Source organism: Microchirus variegatus (genome assembly GCF_963457635.1).
Source record: "Microchirus variegatus genome assembly, chromosome: 17".
Classification (NCBI taxonomy): Eukaryota; Metazoa; Chordata; class Actinopteri; order Pleuronectiformes; family Soleidae; genus Microchirus; species Microchirus variegatus.
This window is the reverse complement of record NC_139818.1, coordinates 22841395-22859966: the sequence shown is the minus strand read 5'-3', so window position 1 is coordinate 22859966 and position 18572 is coordinate 22841395. Positions and strand designations below refer to the sequence as shown.

The 18572-nt window shown below is 38.1% G+C and overlaps 1 protein-coding gene across 1 annotated transcript; it reads right to left on the bottom strand.

Moving 5' to 3' along the window:
* Positions 1 to 4867: 4867 nt before the first annotated feature.
* LOC310938747 (cAMP-dependent protein kinase type I-alpha regulatory subunit) lies at positions 4868 to 17822 on the bottom strand. The gene is made up of 11 exons (XM_083903329.1): positions 17712 to 17822; positions 13707 to 13922; positions 12796 to 12966; positions 11692 to 11783; positions 11536 to 11597; positions 11409 to 11455; positions 11156 to 11314; positions 10309 to 10369; positions 10001 to 10122; positions 8803 to 8884; positions 4868 to 8023 (listed from the first exon to the last, which is right to left on the bottom strand). Exons 2-11 carry the CDS (start codon positions 13878 to 13880, stop codon positions 7851 to 7853), a joined length of 1143 nt encoding a protein of 380 aa, XP_083759455.1. The 5' UTR covers positions 13881 to 13922; positions 17712 to 17822; the 3' UTR covers positions 4868 to 7850.
* Positions 17823 to 18572: the final 750 nt, after the last annotated feature.

The window sequence follows — 18572 nt, the reverse complement described above, 5'->3', positions numbered from 1 at the left end:
TTTACATATGACCTTTAACGGCCTAGCTGCAGTACCTGCATTGCCCACTAGGGGTTGTAAAACTTAATTAAAAAAGGATTATAGGTTAAAGGTTAATAATTAAAGGTTAATAATTTCAATCTCAGTTTGTCTATGAACTAGCAGTTGTTATTTATGACCTTTAATGGCCTAATTACAGTACCTGCATTGCCCACTAGAGGGGGGTCCTAAAGGTTTGGCGCCTCAGTGAGAACTCGACAAACCCTGTTGTTCCCTCTAAACTGAAAGCACCAACTTCTCATGTTTGCTGTTTTTGTATATTTCAGACATAAATGAATACATCTATTAACTAGCATAGGCCTGGCTACAGTACCTACATTGCCCACTAGGGGGTTGTAAAAGTTCGTAGAGGCCCAAGTGAAAAGAAGGACAGTAGCTGATTGTGTGTTAATAATTTCAACCTCAGTTGGTCTACGAACTTGTGGTTGTTATTTTTTTTTATGAACTCTAATGTCTAATTACAGTACCTATATTGTCCACTAGAGGGGGGGCTGTGAAACGTAGGAGGCTTCAGCGAAAAAAAAAGTACTACATGGACATGGAACCCGACAAACTGTTGTTGCCGCTAACTTGTGATGTTTTGCTATTTTGGGATACATATTTTAAAGTTTACGAACTAGCTGTGTTGTTCGTAATCACTTTAAATATCGCAAACTTTCAAACTTGTAAAGAAAATGTTTCGGGGTTTGTGTCGGAAAACGAACACAGTCGGAAAAATGTCGGAAAAAAATTGTCCGACGCAGTTACGACAAGACAATTATACATTTTTATTCACTAGCGTTCACAATAAATTGTTTACGCCGTCTTGCTTACATACAGTCTATGTGATTTATTTTAAAAAAAAACAACCTAAAATATCCCGTAAATTGATCCCAGCCCGTTTTAAAGGCGCCATGTGTACGAAATCATGACATAAAGACACAGTAAATTTTTATTTTTCTGTGTCGCAGATATATTATAGTGTTATAGTGTTTTACGGCTGTCGTGGTTGTTAAATATTCTCCGTGTTCCTCAAACACACTGTTGGACTAAAGAAGCCTCTCTGAGCTCAGAGCCTCAGGCAACAGCCGACTTTTTGACGATTACGTTGTGAAAACAGCCTTTAAACACTTTAAAAGGTTTATTTCTCGGAACCTCGGGGTTTTGGTTTTCTCGGGGTGAGATCGTGTGGAATATCCACATTTAACGCAGAAAGAGTTATCACCTGCGAAACACCAGAGTAAGAAAGTGAGCCGTGAGTGTGTTTACAGCGAGCGACCAAACCATCGTTGGGTTTTTACTCCACCCTATTTTCCAGACGTGTAATTTTTTTTTTTTTACGACTTCACTGTCAATGAAAAACAGGCCGAGACAAAGAAACGGCATCAAACTCACTGTGTTACCATCGTTCTGAACCTCCTATAAAAACGTCAACGTGATTTATTTACCAAAGTCAGACAAACAACCACGATCTGAGGAGTCATTTATAATAAAAAAAAAAAAATCAAATTCATACAGTTTCTCCGTCAGTGAAAAACCTGGCAACAAAACGCCGTCGGAAATGAAACGCGGTCGATTATTAAGACGTCAAAGCGGAAAAAGACGAGCTTTTCCAACGTCAACAAACCCAAGTTTCTCACACGCTCAATAATCTCAAAGCTCGTGGTTTAAGTTGTGAATTAATCTTGAAAAGGAGCATATTAAAGATTTTTATGTAGAATTATGAACCAAAGTGCATTTTAAAAGAAGAGCATAGATGACAAACAAGTTGAACTGACTGAAATCCATGGCTTTTTGATAAGAATGTATCTGGTGCAATGTCTCCCCCTTGTGGACGGACTTCAAATTACACCTTTTCTCCCCACACACTTTCCATGAAAAGTGCATTAGTTTTTCTCTTTTTCATGAATTAATCATTGCATAAAATAATTGTTTCATTTAAAACTAAGCTGAATACATAGAAATGATTATATATTTTACTAAGTTCTTAATTACATACAAGTATATATATGCAATTATAAGACATTTTATTGCGTCTGTTGCTCTTTTTAATCGGCTTGCATTGATTTTCTTACTTTGCTTACGTGTTTGTTACACATTAATACGCTAAAGGAAATATCTTGTGCGTAAAAACGTATTTTGTAATAAATCAGATTTTTTTTTTTGCCACATTTTTGTCTTTACAGCTAATTTTAAAGATAATCTCACAACATATTAAAGCGGTTTGTTGTGATCGACGAGACCTTAGACCAGGGGTCTGCTACCTGCGGCTCTAGAGCCACATGTGGCTCCTCAAGCCTTCTGTTGTGGCTCCTTTGTAGTAACTTTGAATAAAAAAAGCTTATTTTTATTTCATATTCATTCTCTTCTTTCAAAGTGAACACGCATTATTTAGAAATCAAGGTGATAAAATGTGCATTTTGTGCATCACATCCAATGTCCTGTCCATCTTTAACATATTCCAACCCACATATTTACTCCATCTGTACTGTACTCCAAATATTGCATTATCTATTTCAAAGTGAGTTACTTTTAAACAAAATTTTAACTTACGTACATGAACAATGGAATTCTGTGTTTTATTCCGAAGTATTATTTTCTACACTTTCTAAAATGTTGGCTATAAACAGCAATGAAATGTCAGCATTTTTATTTTTGTAGTTCCTAATGCAACAAACTCATTATTTTGTATGCGGTATATCTGCATTAAATTAAGTTATATGTGATATAATCTTAATTTTATGGGTCAAATAGGTTTTGCGGCTCCAGATTAATTTTATTTGGGTGAGGAGGGCAAAAATGGCTCTTTTCATAGTAAAGGTTGCAGACCCCTGCCTTAGACTGTGAAACTATTAATAACATCATGTACTATTTTACATACTAAGCATTGGAGCACAACATCCACATCCGTTGCGACACAAAAAAACAAACAAAAACGCTAAGTCATTTTGACTTTTTTTATTGCTTAAACTGCCATCTGGAACAATCTATACCAAAAGGATAAACATCTTTTGCACATACAGGAGGTCAAACTGAACACAGGGTAAGAATAGAAAAAGAATGGTCCTCTGGTCGCCCGCGGCTCTTCATCTAAAGCCGCAGGTCTAACAAAGTTGAAGGGAGGGGGGGAGGGGGGGGAGGGGCAGGGGGCGGGGCTAAAGCAGGAGTGACCGACGACTACCGTAAGCCCAGGTGAGGGAAGCTAAGGCAAACTGGGACGATTGCAGTGTGGAGAGAAGAAGAAGAAGAACAACAACAACAACAAAAAATCACTTCTGGAATAAAACTCATGACGTTGTTATGTTGTTGCTATTTACATGAAAACAATATTTCTGACTAAAGGATAAATCAAATCAAATCCTCAGCAGTAACAGAGTCATTTCCTGTGGATCAGGATCAACTTCCTGTCCTGTGACCACACCCACAGGTTTATTTAACCTGAAGGCTGGAGGGGGGGGGGGGGGGGGGGGGACTGGAGAGGAAAAAAAAGTTCAACTCATCACGTTTAAGGACCAAAAAAACTCTCGTCGCTGACAACGCCAGGGATGAGCGTCGATATTTAACCGATACCGGGTCCTTTATCGATACAATAATGAAGCGTCTGGACAAGAACAGAAGAAGCCTCACAGTCGCCCCCTAATGATGACAAATTGCTAACAAACTTAGCGTTCTCTTTGCAGTAGCGGTGGGAAAATATCGCTAAATGATACTTGCTTGGTGACATTTATGGCTTTTGAGACACCAAGTATCGATTTGTGTCGTATCATGACATAAATATCGTGATATCTTATCATGACATAAATATCGTGATATCGTATCATGCCAAAAATATCGTGATCATTTTGTATCATGACAAACATCATGCTATCATATCATGATATCGTATCATGACAAAATTATCATGATAATATCGTATCAAGACATAAATATCATGATCATTTTGTATCATCACAAACATTGTGATATTGTATCGTGACAAATATTGTGATAAAATATGACAAAAATTGTGATAATATGGTATCAAGACATAAATATCTTGATATCGCATCATGACACAAATATCGTATCATGACAAAAATATTGTGATATCGTATCACGACACAAATATCGTATCATGACACAAATATTGTGATATCGTATCTTGACATAAATATCTTGATATCGCATCATGACACAAATATTGTGATATCGTATCATGACATAAATATCTTGATATCGCATCATGACACAAATATCGTATCATGACACAAATATTGTGATATCGTATCATGACATAACTATCGTGATATCGTATAATGACTTAAATATCACGATAATATCATGGCAATATCGCATTGTGACTTAAGTATCGTGACTTCAATATCGTATCGTGGGTAAATGTATGAAAGCCTGACAGTAATCATGTAGCTAATTTTGTCCAGACGCTGTTATCATGTTCATAAATATCGGTAATCGACATCGGTATCAGTTAAATCCCTGCGATACCCATCCCTAAACCCGGCCTAAAACAAATCTCTGTGTACGTTCAAACGCACGCGTAACAACTTTCTTTCGAGTGAGAGAAAAGAAAAACGTGGAGCAGGAATGACGAGTTCAGCCTCTGATCCAAAAGTCAACAGTGAGTCGTTTGGTAAAAGTATCTTTCAAAATAAAATAAGACAAAGAAATCAAATCTGATGCCATCTAAACAGCCATGAAGCAGTTAAGCTGGGGAGTCAACAAACCAAATATTTGACACACTTCCTGTTCCTGCGCGCAGCTGCAGGCAGGGCACGTTTTTTTTTGTTTTGTTTTTTTCTTCTTTTTTTATATATATATATATATATATATATATATATATATATATATATATATATATATATATATATAACATTTTTCATTGTTTATTTATTTCAAACTCTTCACTCTTCCATTCATTCCCGATCACCGGAGGCCGACAAACATCATGCCAAAGTCAGCAAAAGAGAAACGGACGGCGAGCTCGAGCCGCCGCCTCTTTTTTCAAAATAAAAGCAATGACACTAGTTTTGTTTTTGAAATAAATATCCGCTCGCCCGTGTGACGCGTCCATACATAAATACTTCAGATGTCCTGAAAAATCTAGAAACCCTCGCGTTTGTGTTTGTTTATTCATTTTCCCCCAAGACTCGACTTCATTGAACCTGTTTTTGAAATCTATTTTTTAAAAAGTTATTTTTTTTTGTAGTTGTAACCCATGACGTTTTTTTTTGTTTTTTACACAATACAATTACATACTGTTTTGTCAAGAAGAAGAAGAAGAAGAAAGAGAAGAAGAAGAAGAAGAAGCATTTATTTACTCTGTGGCACTGGACACCTAAAATAGAATTTATGGAAAAATAAGTGTTTACAAAAGACAGTTAAACAGATTTTTTTTCCTGTTTTTCTTAAGATCACCATCACTCCAAAAACATAAGTGTATCGTTGAGTTTTTTATTTTTGTTACTATACTATGATGAGAACGTGTTTGATTACAAACCATAGCAGAAGAGTGACCAAGTTATTTGGTATAATATACTTCAAAAAAAATTAAAATTAAATGAATACTGAAATACAGGTAATACTTTGTTTTGTTTTTTTTGAGATATTTTCGTATTTAATAGTTTCTCCTTGAGGCAGTTCTTGTATGGACAGTCTATAGATTACAGTGAGGGGAATAAGAACAATAAGAAGAATTATAATAATAATAATAATAATAATAATCTAATGGTGCTTTTCCACTACACAATCCTGGCACGGCATATTTTGTATTTTCCACTTTTCCATTAGCGATAGTACCTGCTCTGACGAGGTTCCAAAAGATCATTTACAAAGACTTAAAAATTCCCGAAAACGTGCGCTAATCTCCAACATTTAGCAAAAAACAACTGCTTTACAAGTCACTAGCTTGTGTCGCGTATAAAACCTCCTTCACGGCAGTTTCACGCAGCCATTACTATGACGGTGACTCCGCCCACATTGAGGAGGAGGAGCTACTATGAAGTCACGAAAAAAAAACGGTAAAATGTTGCTGGGAAACTTTCGTGACCCGAATCGCGACATAAATTCTCAAATTCACACATAAATCTGACCCAAAAAAAACCTCCCATGACCCATCTGTGGGCCCCCGACCCAGTGTTTGGGAACCGCTGGACGGGATTGGACTAGAACGCCGATACGCGTCGATCAGTAAGACTTTAATTAAATATTAACTAGTGAACGATTCTGTGAACTAATCTGATTCTAATGATTCAGTCGAACCCAAAACAACAGTTTCATGCAGCCGTGCTAAAATGACTCCGCCCACGCAGAGGAGGTACTGTCGTCATTCTTAAAAAAATGTTCACATTTACGCTTACATTTTCACTAAAAAAGGTTGGGGAAAATTCTGCGAATCAAATTATTTCTAACCCCCCCACACCCAAAACAAATTTTCCGTGACCCATCTGTGGGCCCCCGACCCAGTGTTTGGGAACCACTGTATTAGATGTTAGAAAACGCTGATACGCGTCCAATCAGTACTGAACGATTCTGCGACCAATTCTTTGAACTGATTCTAATGATTCGATTACACCGAAAAGAACAGTTTCATGCAGCGGTGCTAAGATGACTCCGCCCACTTTAAGGAGGTACTACGAAGTCATGGAAAAACATTGTCCCACTTTTTTAAATTCCTCAAATTTACACATACATTTTCACTAAAAAGGTTGGGGAATTTTTTTCCTGACGGCCCCCCCAAAAAATCTCCCGTGACCCATCTGCGGGCCGCGACCCAGCGTTTGGGAACCACTGTATTAGATGTTAGAAAACGCTGATACGCGTCCAATCAGTACTGAACGATTCTGCGACCAATTCTTTGAAACCGATTCTAATGATTCGATTACACCGAAAAGAACAGTTTCATGCAGCCGTGCTAAGATGACTCCGCCCACTTTGAGGAGGTACTATAGTCATGGAGTAGAGCCGTGCCAGGACTGTGTAGTGAGTGGAAAAAGCGCCATTTACTTCCTGTTTGGAGCTTCAAATAGTCAGGGGGGGGAGGGCGGGGAACGGAACACGCGCTGCATTTTTTTTTCCACACGGCTACGCATCGTTGCGCCGTGACAATAATCCACATTTGGCACTAGCCTGGCAGCCGCACATTTAAGTAAGAACCTTAAAAGTTGCACAAGCTCTCGCTCTCTCTCTCTCACACTTTAAACCATCGTCATCGTCTCATTCTACAAATTTAAAAGTCACTGAAAATCACAACCGGAGCATCAATTCACAGCTAAAAACAACAACAAAAAAAAACTCTTCGCGTAAAATCAGACTAAGCGATGTCAACAAAAGAGACTGTAAAACGGCGGATTAAACCTCGCCGTAATCCGACCGCAAAACACCGATCTGTAACAAAGTCACCGGGAAAAAAGCGCCGTGTAAAGTTTGATTGTCCTGTCTCGTCAGCGTGAGACCCACACGTCTGTCACATCTGCAAACAATCCTGTGTTTTTATGTTCACGTCGAAAAAGAAAAGCAAAAACCAGCCGTTTATATAGATATATATACGTGTGTATATGTATATACATCTATATAAAAAGGCAGGTCGCGTGATGTAACTGTGCCTACAAGGTAGCGTACAGCAGCTGGTACAAGCGCTGGTGAACGGCTAAAAGTCACCGCTGCCCGACAACAAAACAAAGTGTGTGTAAAAACAGAGAGGGAGAAGAAGAAGAAGAAGGAAAAAGAGTGAAAGGAAAGAAGAAGAAGAAGAAGAGAGTGACGAAAAAGCAAATTGCATTGGTGGACCCTGGGTCTAAAAGGAGGAGGAGGAGGAAGAAGAAGGACAGGGGGCTTCAGACAGACAGCGAGACAAAGCTGTTGTACTGCTGGATGTTACGTTTGAGAATGTCCGAGCAGGGGCCCAGGACGCGCTCGAAGCGGGGCCGGTCCAGCTTCACGCACTTGAGGGGCCCGCGGGCGACGACGGTGGCGGCGCGGGGACGGTTCATCAACAGGGCGATCTCACCTGGACGGAGACACATAAAAAAGAAATGACGCACGGAAATCCTTCAGAGAAGAGCCGAAAAACTGGTCAAACGATGTCTTTGAAATGGCCTGAAACGGCACAAACGTGTTATTTATAACCTAGTTTAATGACTGATATCAGACTGATATCGGTTAGGGATGGTTCGGTATCGGTATAAAAATGTAAAACCTGATGCAATGCAAAAAAAATCACACTCAGCGCGGACTGTAAATATAAATAAATAAAGAGAATTCCGTCTTTGAAATGACCGTATCATACCGATATAACATCGGTATCAGCAGATACAGATCGAGTGTGTGATATCAGTATCGCAACATAACATAAATACGTGCTTATTAAGAGATTAGACCTTTAAGTTCTATGACAATAAATATAACTGGAGAATAACAACATAAGCAATTTGCAAAAGCATTTTTTTTAAGGAATAATCATAGATTTTTACTGATACTCGAAGCTTTTATTACAAACTAAAAACTAAAAAGTGTATTTCTTCGTTTCTGGTCATCTTTGATGGCTCACCTGTAGTACCGACACGACGCCACCAGAGGGCCATAGCCCAATGTGTTAGAGTTAGAGTTAGAATGCAGTCAGGGGTTGTCAGGTACAAAAATAAGAATACTTTTGGGGTAAAGTGTTGGAAATGGCTGCCTTACAAGAATGAACTCTTAATAATAATTAATATTTAAAACTCTTAATTAATAAAATGTGACCTACAACAACAAATAAAAACAGTTTTACATGCAATAAAAGACTCTTACCGAAGTAGTCCGACGGTCCTAATCTTCCCACTTCCACAAACTCCTCGTTCTCTGAGCGACGCTGCAACACGGCTGCAGAACCCTGACAACACAAACACAACAAAGTGGTCAGTTTAAATTATTACCAACCAATAAATGAGTTGGTTATTATATTTAAATAAAAATAAACAACACCTCCACCAAGGCTTAAACACATGTTCAAACCCATTCATGTTCTGTAGACAGTTCAAAACTTGGCTCTGAAACCAGAATCATGATGGTCTCTGTGTGTCTGTGTGTCTGTCTGTGTGTGTGTGTGTGTGTGTGTGTGTGTGTGTGTGTGTGTGTGTGTGTGTGTGTGTTCTTGTACTTGCAGCATACTGAGGACCAGTGAGGGTTTTAAACCAACAAAGTGAGGTAATTTTTACGGAGTTTGTTTTTATTGAAATCACTTCCTTAGGTTGCAATAACATGCTATACTCAATTTGTCAAAATTTTTAATTTTGGACGACTTTTTCTCAAATTTTGGACCATAATATTTTTCTCAAATTTTGGACCATATTTTTTTTTTTTCAAATTTTGGACCAAATTTTTTTTTTTACATTTTGGACCAAATTTTTTTTTTTAATTTTGGACCATTTTTTTTTTTTCAAATTTTGGACAACATAGTATAGAATGACGTTTTTGTCAAATTTTGGACCAAAAATGTTGTGTCAAATTTTGGACCAAAAATGTTGTGTCAAATTTTTGTTCAAATTTTGGGTCAAATTTTTGTTCAAATGTTGTGTCAAATTTTTGTTCAAATTTTGGGTCAAATTTTTGTTCAAATTTTGGGTCAATTTTTAAAAAAAAATTTGGGTCAATTTTTTTTTTCAAATTTTGGAAGACATAGTATAGTATGACGTTCTTGTCAAATTTTGGACCAAATTTTTTTTGTCAAATTCTTTTTTAAATTTTGGTCGACATAGTATAGTATGACGTTTTTGTAAAATGTAGGACCAAAAATTAAAAAAATAAAATAAAATCGAAAAAGTTTTCCAGCCCTTTTTGCTCTGGGGCTCCACCTGCAGACATTTTATGGTACTGCAACCAGTAGTTCTTTGTAGATGTCATTCATGAAGTAGATATTTGTAATTGTGTTGATTTATAAAGTGGAAATGCTGGTCCTCAGTATGCAGCAAGTACAAGAATGTGTGTGTGTGTGTGTGTGTGTGTTTACCTCTAAGATGATGAAGAACTCATCTCCAGGTTCTCCCTGCACAACAATCTTCTGTCCGTCCTCAAACTGGACGGGCTCCAAGGCATCGGCGACTGTCAGACGCTCCCATTTGTCAAGAGACTCTGAGGACGACGGAGACGCACACACACACACAAAGTCAAGTTACTAGTTTTTGGATATGTTGAGAGATATATATATATATATATATATATATACAGGTTATTTTAATCTCAGCACCAAACACAAGCTTCCTGTCGTCTATTTTTAGTTTTTGTTCGGCTGATTTTAAAGAATGAAAACAAACTCACCTAATATGGACACTTTCCTGAGGAATTCTTCGTACATCTTCCTCTTTCTCAAAGTGCTTCCCTGCACAGAGAAAAACACTGAAGTGTTAGTTTGACTGCATCACAATATAAAACTCAAGGAAAACGAGTTTTAAAATAAGAGCAACACGTGATACCGGTTTTCTAGATATTAGTTGTAAATACGGCATAACCTACTTGCAATTGTTTTCTCAATGAGATTTTTATACACATATACATACATGCATACATACATACATATATATATACATATATATATATATATATATATGTGTACATATGTGTGTGTGTGTGTGTGTGTAGCAAAAGAAACCAGAAAATACTCACATTTTAAAACAATCAAACCAATTAAATGATTAGCATAGCATAGTAGCATAGTAGTAGTAGTATATTAGCCCCAGGATAGATTCATCATCATGAATCATCATAATTTACAACCAATAGTTAAACAAATAAATGACTTTATTATCATTGGAGTTATTGTCTTTTAAACCCGTTTTCTAGATAATTGTTGTTGTGCTAAATACTTTGACAGCTTCACATGTGATGATGCATAAATCACATTTAAAAACTCAATCACTGTGAATGTTAAAAGTAAAAGCTTGACTTTAACAATAACACGACCATGGTTTTCTTTAAAACCTTATCGTGGAATCCTAGTTCATTTTATTGGCAAAAACCTGTTTTATGTCCTACTATTTCATAAATCAGGTCTATTAAAGCAAGATTTATTCAAGCTTAATCATTACAAACGCATGCTGTGCGAGTTAAAGTCGCTGATCACAGAATTTAACGAGACATAAAAGCAAAGCTGCTAAAAGTTCCTCACCATGAGTATTCTCCTGTAACTGTCTCTGTCGATGCCCCACAGCTTGACGTTGGTCTTGGCTCGGACGGTGGCCGCCCTCGGGGTGCCGTAGATCAGGGCCAGCTCTCCGAAGCTGCCTCCTTCTCCGATGCTGGTCACCCATTCGTTGTTGACGTAGACCTGTCGGAAAGTAAAACCGCGTCATTAAAGAAATAATAAAAAAAAACAAAAAAGGGCTCTTTAAATGTGTTTTTAGTGAGCGTCAGATACTCACGTCCATCTCCCCTTGGTCGATAACGTAAAAATTGTCGCCTTCGTCACCTGAGAGGTTTACAACGACGACGTTAGCGTCAGCACAAAGACATTTTATTTTCATTTTGGCTCAACAGAGGTGATCTTACCCTGCAGAATAACCGTTTCCCCAGCGATGTAGGTGACGGGGAACATGGCGTCGAAAATGTCACTGAGGGAGGAGGGAAAAAGATATGTGAGGTGATCGACTGAACAGTTACACATATATATATCTAAACTCTCACAGAGACAGGAATCACAGGTACCTCCTCTCATTGTCGTCCAGGTGGGAGAAAAGCACGTTCTTCTCGATAGCTTTGGCCAACGCTGCCATCGTCTTGTAGTCTTTTGGAATGACCTTGGAAGGAAGACACAAACATTTTGCTCTTTTATTATTAAACACCTTAAATGTGCACCAACAACAACCACAAACGGATAAAGTGAGAACACGGTATAAGGTTGTTAATAATTATGACCACTTATGAGCAGTGTTTTCATGCTGCAAGTCAAAAATGACACATTCAAGTCAAAGTCAATCTATAACATATTATTATTCCATTTCACAAACTATGCATTTACATAACATGTAGAGTAATGATGGTTAAAGATATATAAATGATATAAAACTCAGAATTCTGACTTTATTCTACTACTTCTGACTTTTAAAACTCAGAATTCTGACTTTTAAACTGGAAATTTCTGACTTTTAAACCTCCGAATTCTGACTAAACTTTGAATTCTGACTTTATTCTCCAAATTCTGACTTTTAAATTTCAAATTTCTGACTTTAAACTCCGAATTCTGACTTTTAAACTCCAAATTCTAACTTAATTCTCTGAATTCTGACTTTTAAACTCTGAATTGTGAGTTTTAAACTCTGAATTGAGAGTTTTAAACCCAGAATTCTGACTTTATTCTCCGAATTCTGACTTTAAACCCCGAATTCTGACTAAATTCTCAGAATTTGGACTTTATTCTCTGAATTGTGAGTTTTAAACTCTGAATTGTGAGTTTTAAACTCTGAATTCTGACTTTTAAACCCTGAATTCTGACTTTTATTCTCCAAATTCTGACTTTTAAACCCTGAATTCTGCCATTTAAACTTCTGACTTTAAATCTCAAATTTTTTTTTCCTGTGTGGCCCTCATCCTCTTCCGTACTGAAGGCTCCACAGATTCTCCAGCACACTTGGAGTAAGTAAGTAAGTAAGCGTAAGATGAGGGCTGTTCAGCTGCAAACATGTGACTTCACCTACACATTTCACACACTGTACCTTTAAGAGTACACAGCACAACACGTACTGTACATTATTGTTCAAAGTCATATGACCGCGTTAGCCGATGTTAGTGTGACACGTTCTCTTTGTTTACCTTCCTGACGTACGAGGCCGCGTCCTCCTCTGTGTAAACCTCTGCGCTGAAGGCTCCTCTCCGCCGGCGACCTTTGACCACGGGGTTCATGGGCGGAGACACCTCCTCGTCGCGCGAGTCCGAGCGGGAACTACTGGCCTTCTGTTGGTTCTGGATCTGCTTGGCCTCCTCCTGAAAGGTCAAAGGTCATACACAGAGCAGCATGTAATGAAAACAAATGATATGATGATATCTGATGTGAAGGACTGTCTTAAAAATAATCCAAACGATTTAAATGTAGAAATAAAAAACGTGTTTGCAGCCACGTTTCTCTGTCCTTTGTCTTTGTGAGTTGCTAAAAATAAAACATGGAGAGGTCAGTGAAGGTCACCGTCGACTGAATATCAAAGAGCATACGATAACAAAGAGATGGTTCGCTGTAAAATGGTGCTGATGATGTTCTCTCTGAACAGGATGGTTTAAACGGTACAGTAATAAAACAACGTTAAAATTATTACGGCTTAAGCTTATGATTACAAACTACAAAAGATAATCTGATAATGGCAACATTGTTAACGGTTAACTAAATCCTGCCTTCAGTGACTTGTTAAAATCAACATTTTCATTCAATTTAATGGATTAAAAATTATTAAAAATGACCCACCGTATTAAGCGTTGAACGTGGCTAATGTAATGTCTGATGCCACAAACGAGCTTAAAACTCTCAGAATAAATATTAAAATTGGATAATTGGCTCAATATGTGTGTATTACTGTAAAGAAATCAGCTGTTTCTATGTGAAACTGTTTCAATTCCTTTATATTTTGAATGAAAATGAAAGAAACACGAGTTGAACTGTGTGACATGGGCTGCTAGGGAAAATAACAATAATAATAATAATAATAATACTAATCAAATCAAATAGGACAAACCTTCTCCAGCCTCTCAAAGTACTCCCTGAGGAAGGCCATGGGCCTGTCGGGCCTGGACGTGCACAGCTGGACAATGCAATCCTTCAGCAGCTGTTGAATGTTGTGTTTCTGCACGTACTGCTCGCACTCCCTCAGGCTCCTCTCCTCCTCGCTGTTCGTACTTCCAGATGCCATGGCGACGACTGCAACGCTGCTCTGTGACCTCTGACCTTTGTACTAGAGAGAGAGAGAGGAAGAGGGTGGACAGTAATGGAGGGAGAGAGGGACAGCATTATTCCTTGGTCTAAATTGGGGCTGCCATTTTAATAATCGGCAGCGGCTGATTATTATTTAGCTAGTTATTATACACATTTTTATTTACACGAGTGTCACGAAAAGTGGACTTTTCTTCCAGGTTTTTAACGAAAAATACAGTAGATAGTTGCACAATAAAATACAAGTGGTGAATGGTTTGTATTTACAGTATGTAGCACTTTTCTAGTCTTTATAACCACTCAAAGCTCCTGTTTTGCCATTTACCAATTCAGGAGTGACATGGGATTTAAGGGCCACTTCACCCAAAAGTAGTTTTTTTTACTAATTTGCAGAGATAAACATGTTATTTGATCATCAGACAGTGGATCTGAGATATATGGCTCAAAAGTGGATTCCTTCAAAATAAAATAGCCCTACACTGCTCTTTACTGCAGAAAAGATTGGAAAAATGTAAAGAAAGAAAGAAAAACTGGGCAAATTTGGTCCAATTAAACAAACACAGCCACGGCATCATAATGATTTTAAGTTTATTCTTCATTTGACCAAGTAAGTGGGTAAAAAAAAAAGAGGGTGAAACAGCCCTTTAAGTGTCTGGCCCATGGACACAAACTCCAAGTTAAGACGAACTCCAAGACATTTTTGCTAAACCACTGAGCTACCATCGCCCCAATGTACATTTGAGGACGAAACCATAATTTTTTTGTCCTTTTTGTTTTCATTTAACAGTTACATTTCATCACATGGAGTAATCAGTAATCAGCTTCATGGTACAAAAACAGCCATCAGTCGACCCGATTTCTAAAAATCGGGCATCAGCCAAAGAGAAACCCATATTGATCGACCTCTAATCACACAACAGTTTGCTAACAGTGTGTGTGTGTGCGTGTGTGTGTCGTGGTGTAAAACGGACAGACAGAAAAAAAACATGAGAATGTGAGAAAAATAGAGCCAGAGTGAGAAAGCACGGGGGAGACGGGGGAGTTGTTTTGGCTCCGGGGAGCCGCTGAGCCTCGGAGCCTCTCTGAGTGTCAGGAGTGGAAAAGTGGTCATATGATGTGATCACACATATCTCACCAGAGACGACGACGACGACGACGACGACAGGCAAACCGACACAACAGGCGCCGATGTCTTAACGCTGTTGTTTATTTATTTATTTACTTATCATTATTATTATTATTATTTCTCGTCAGCGTGAATGAGGCTGTCACAAAGTAACCGAGGCCTAAATTTAGACAAAATGGAGGTGGATCAATCAACTGTGGCGAGTTCACTAGTGTGCACTAGTTTCAGCATTTCAAGCCACAACACACACACACAAACACACACACACGCAAAAAAGCCCCGACAGATCATGTGATCATCAACCATGAAGAAACAGGCCCTCGAACACCGCGCTGCAAACCAACATGTGCGTTTCAGACGAGCAACAGTAAACGCAGTAAATGTAATTAGGAGAGCGGGTCCTGAAGGGGGGCAAACAGAGCCGTCGCTGCCACTGTATCATGCATGTTGTGCATCACTGTAATAGGATTTGGATCATTTCTAATCTGACAAGGCCGCGGGGAGATTACCAGACATGTTATCAAAGATGAGGCTGACGCTGGCGTTCATGCAACTTGCGACGATTGTGGTGAAAACTAGGCAGGATTACTTTAATCTATACCTAAGAGAGGAATAAGTAGTAATAAATGATGCTGTTTACTGGTATAAAGTGTTAAGTAGGCGTGGGACAATGTGGATATTTCCTGTCGTGAATATCCTTCAGAAAATAACCTTAATTCACATAAAAATATGCTTCAAAATAATAAACAAAACATTAAAAAAAAAAAAAATCAACTGTCAAAGCTTCGTAGAGGAAACATATTAACTAATGTGATTAATAATACAAACAAACAACATTAAAGAAATATTGACCAAAGAGTCCAAAATGCTACAAAATACTTAAATAACAAGATGTAATATTGTTAAAATAATGTTACAAAAAATTGACAAAAACAACATTGTCTCTTTCAATCTTTCGAATTTATACACTTTTGTGAACGTTTTAAAGTGAAAAAAGACAAGAATCTTAAAGGTAGTACTGTGAATACTAAAATAACGTTTATCCCTAAAATAACAATGATAATTTGTCTACAAACCAAAATTACACCATTAAAGTTTTTTTGTTTTTTTTAATATATAAAGGGCAAAGACATTAGGAAATATTACAAGAAGCTACAAGTAGTTGAAAAAAGTAATCTGAGAACTAGCTTAATTATCAACACAAACAAACCGACTTTATTTACTAATGGATTAGTAATAAAGTTATTGTTTAATTATCGCAGCCTTGAAGCAAACAAAGAAAAACATCAGCCTTTCTGGTATGTAAAGGCCACCGTAGTTCTTTAACGCACTTGGGAAACGGCAAACTGCAGTCTCACCATTAGATGTCACTAATTCTTAGGTACTGGACCTTCAAATGAGACCATACAACTGTAAAGACGCAGACTCGATTAAAGCGAGTTTTCTGATTATACGACTTCTCATATGCGACTATTTTCTGGTTTCTTTGCTCCATCTAACAAACGAATCGGCGATTGTGATCGCGTACGGACCGAACGATTACGCGATCACAATCGCCAATCGATTTGGTGATATATCGTCGTCCTTCTTCGCGCAGTACGATGATGATCACCGGGTCAGAAACAGCAAATATCAATATTTCAGGCGCTCTGAAGTAAACGGTCCACGGCGAGTGTCGCTACTTCGTGTCTCCTCGCGGTGGCACTGCTCAAATGAATGAAGGGGAAAAACTTAGGGGGCGGAAGATACCGGATCGAAGAAGAGGACGTTTACGTTGGGATAACGGCGGAGAAAGCTAGGTTTGCACTTTGTTCTCTACAGTACGTTGTGAATAAATAAATAAGTTTTCACGTTCACGTTAAATGATAATTGTGTCAATGAAAATGAAATTATTATAAAACAGTACATTTATATGTAATGTTTACTGTTATAAAAAAAAAAAGGTCTGAGAACATTTGGAAACCCCTGAGTTAGACAGATATCGACAGTGATGTATTGCTATATTGATTATCACAGAATCTCTGTATCGTGATATTATCGGTATCGTGGGTCATGTATTGCGAGGTACCGTGATTTCCACTCCTAGTTAGTATTATTTAATTAATTCGGGAGTAGTGAAGAAAACACGTTATATCAGTTAATGCGCTGCAGCAACTGACGGCGCCTCTGCTGTCAATTCAAATTCGACGAAACACTATGGATTCAGGGGGGATGACCTTGCTTCACTCGTGACGGGGGGAAACAACGCGACCGAGAAACACGAATAACAGGATGTTTAATGTCGTACGAGCTGAGCAAATGTCACAGCCTTGAAAGACAAGAGTGGAGCTTACAACGTCCCGTGTTTCAACAGCGTCTAGGTCAGGAAGGCTTCCACAGAGGGAGGCTGACGGCTGCAGCACGACATTCAACGTGAATAGTAACAACCAAAACACGCCGAATACGACAACAACAACACAAATATCGCCCGTTTTTGGTCAACTGTTTCCAAGCTGCGTAGCGTTACAGAGCGTGTCCAGCGTTAGAAAAAGCCTAGCTTGCTAGTAGCTCCGTGCAAAGGCAAAGCTCTCCTCTGATGACGCCATCTTGAGTTCTATCATAAACAAACGAGAGACGGAGGGAACAAATTTCACCTATGCGGAGGTCATGCGTTTCGCTGCGGCGACAGCGTCGTCGGATACTCACAAGAAGCGGAAGAATTCCTGCCGAGCCCTTCGCTGGAGACTCGGGATGGATGATATCTCTTTTTTTTCTCCTCTCCTGAAGCGCACCGTTACCAGATCCTCCTCGCTTCGATTTTTTTCCCCGAGCCCTGGACCGCTGCCCCACCGGATACTGCTGCGAACCAATCAGCGGCGCCCGCTGACGTCAATTCTCCTCGTTCTGACATGTGAGCCCGTAACCCGTGGCAACCTTAAAGGAGACGACACGGAACTAGTGACGTCAAGGAAATAGTTTTGAGAAATAAGTTTGAGGAGGGAGGGGACGATCAAACCGAATCGATTTGATATCCGATTTAAATTAACCGCGACTACAGGAATATCCGTCGATACTTAACGGGTGCAATTATTTATGTCAAGCGCGTATTACATTTGTACGGAAGCCCGTTTATGCCACTTAAAAATGTTGAAACGGGCCCTCATACATTGAACAGTAGATACACGTACTTCAATTTAGTAATAAGTTATTCACTATTGAAATATCTACAGCAAATAAGGTGGAATATTAATGCACCTTTTAATTTTTAAAATTGTATTCTTTTTTTATATATTTTTATTTTATTATTTCTGTTTTTATTTCATATCGTATACACATTACAGATAAGGTGTAATACTGTCTATTTATTTGTATTAATTTTAAAAAATATTATTAAATATGTCCTACATTAATGAAATTATGTGTTAATTATTATTTTATTATTAATCAGTGATACAGTGCAATATAATGTTTTAATTTATTATTCAATTTAATTATATGTATTTATATCATGTTATTTATAATATTTGCATTTTTGGTATTGTATTTTTTACAAATAAGGTGAATGTT

Bases quoted from the DNA above. Each gene is read 5' to 3' on its own strand.
- LOC310938747 (XM_083903329.1), bottom strand. From the start codon at position 13,880: ATGGCATCTGGAAGTACGAACAGCGAGGAGGAGAGGAGCCTGAGGGAG. The intron at 11,784-12,795 runs GTAAACAAAGAG...CTTCCTTCCAAG, and splicing joins CGGCCTCGTACGTCAGGAAG to GTCATTCCAAAAGACTACAA. The intron at 10,370-11,155 runs GTGAGGAACTTT...TTCTCTGTGCAG, and splicing joins GTTACAGGAGAATACTCATG to GGAAGCACTTTGAGAAAGAG.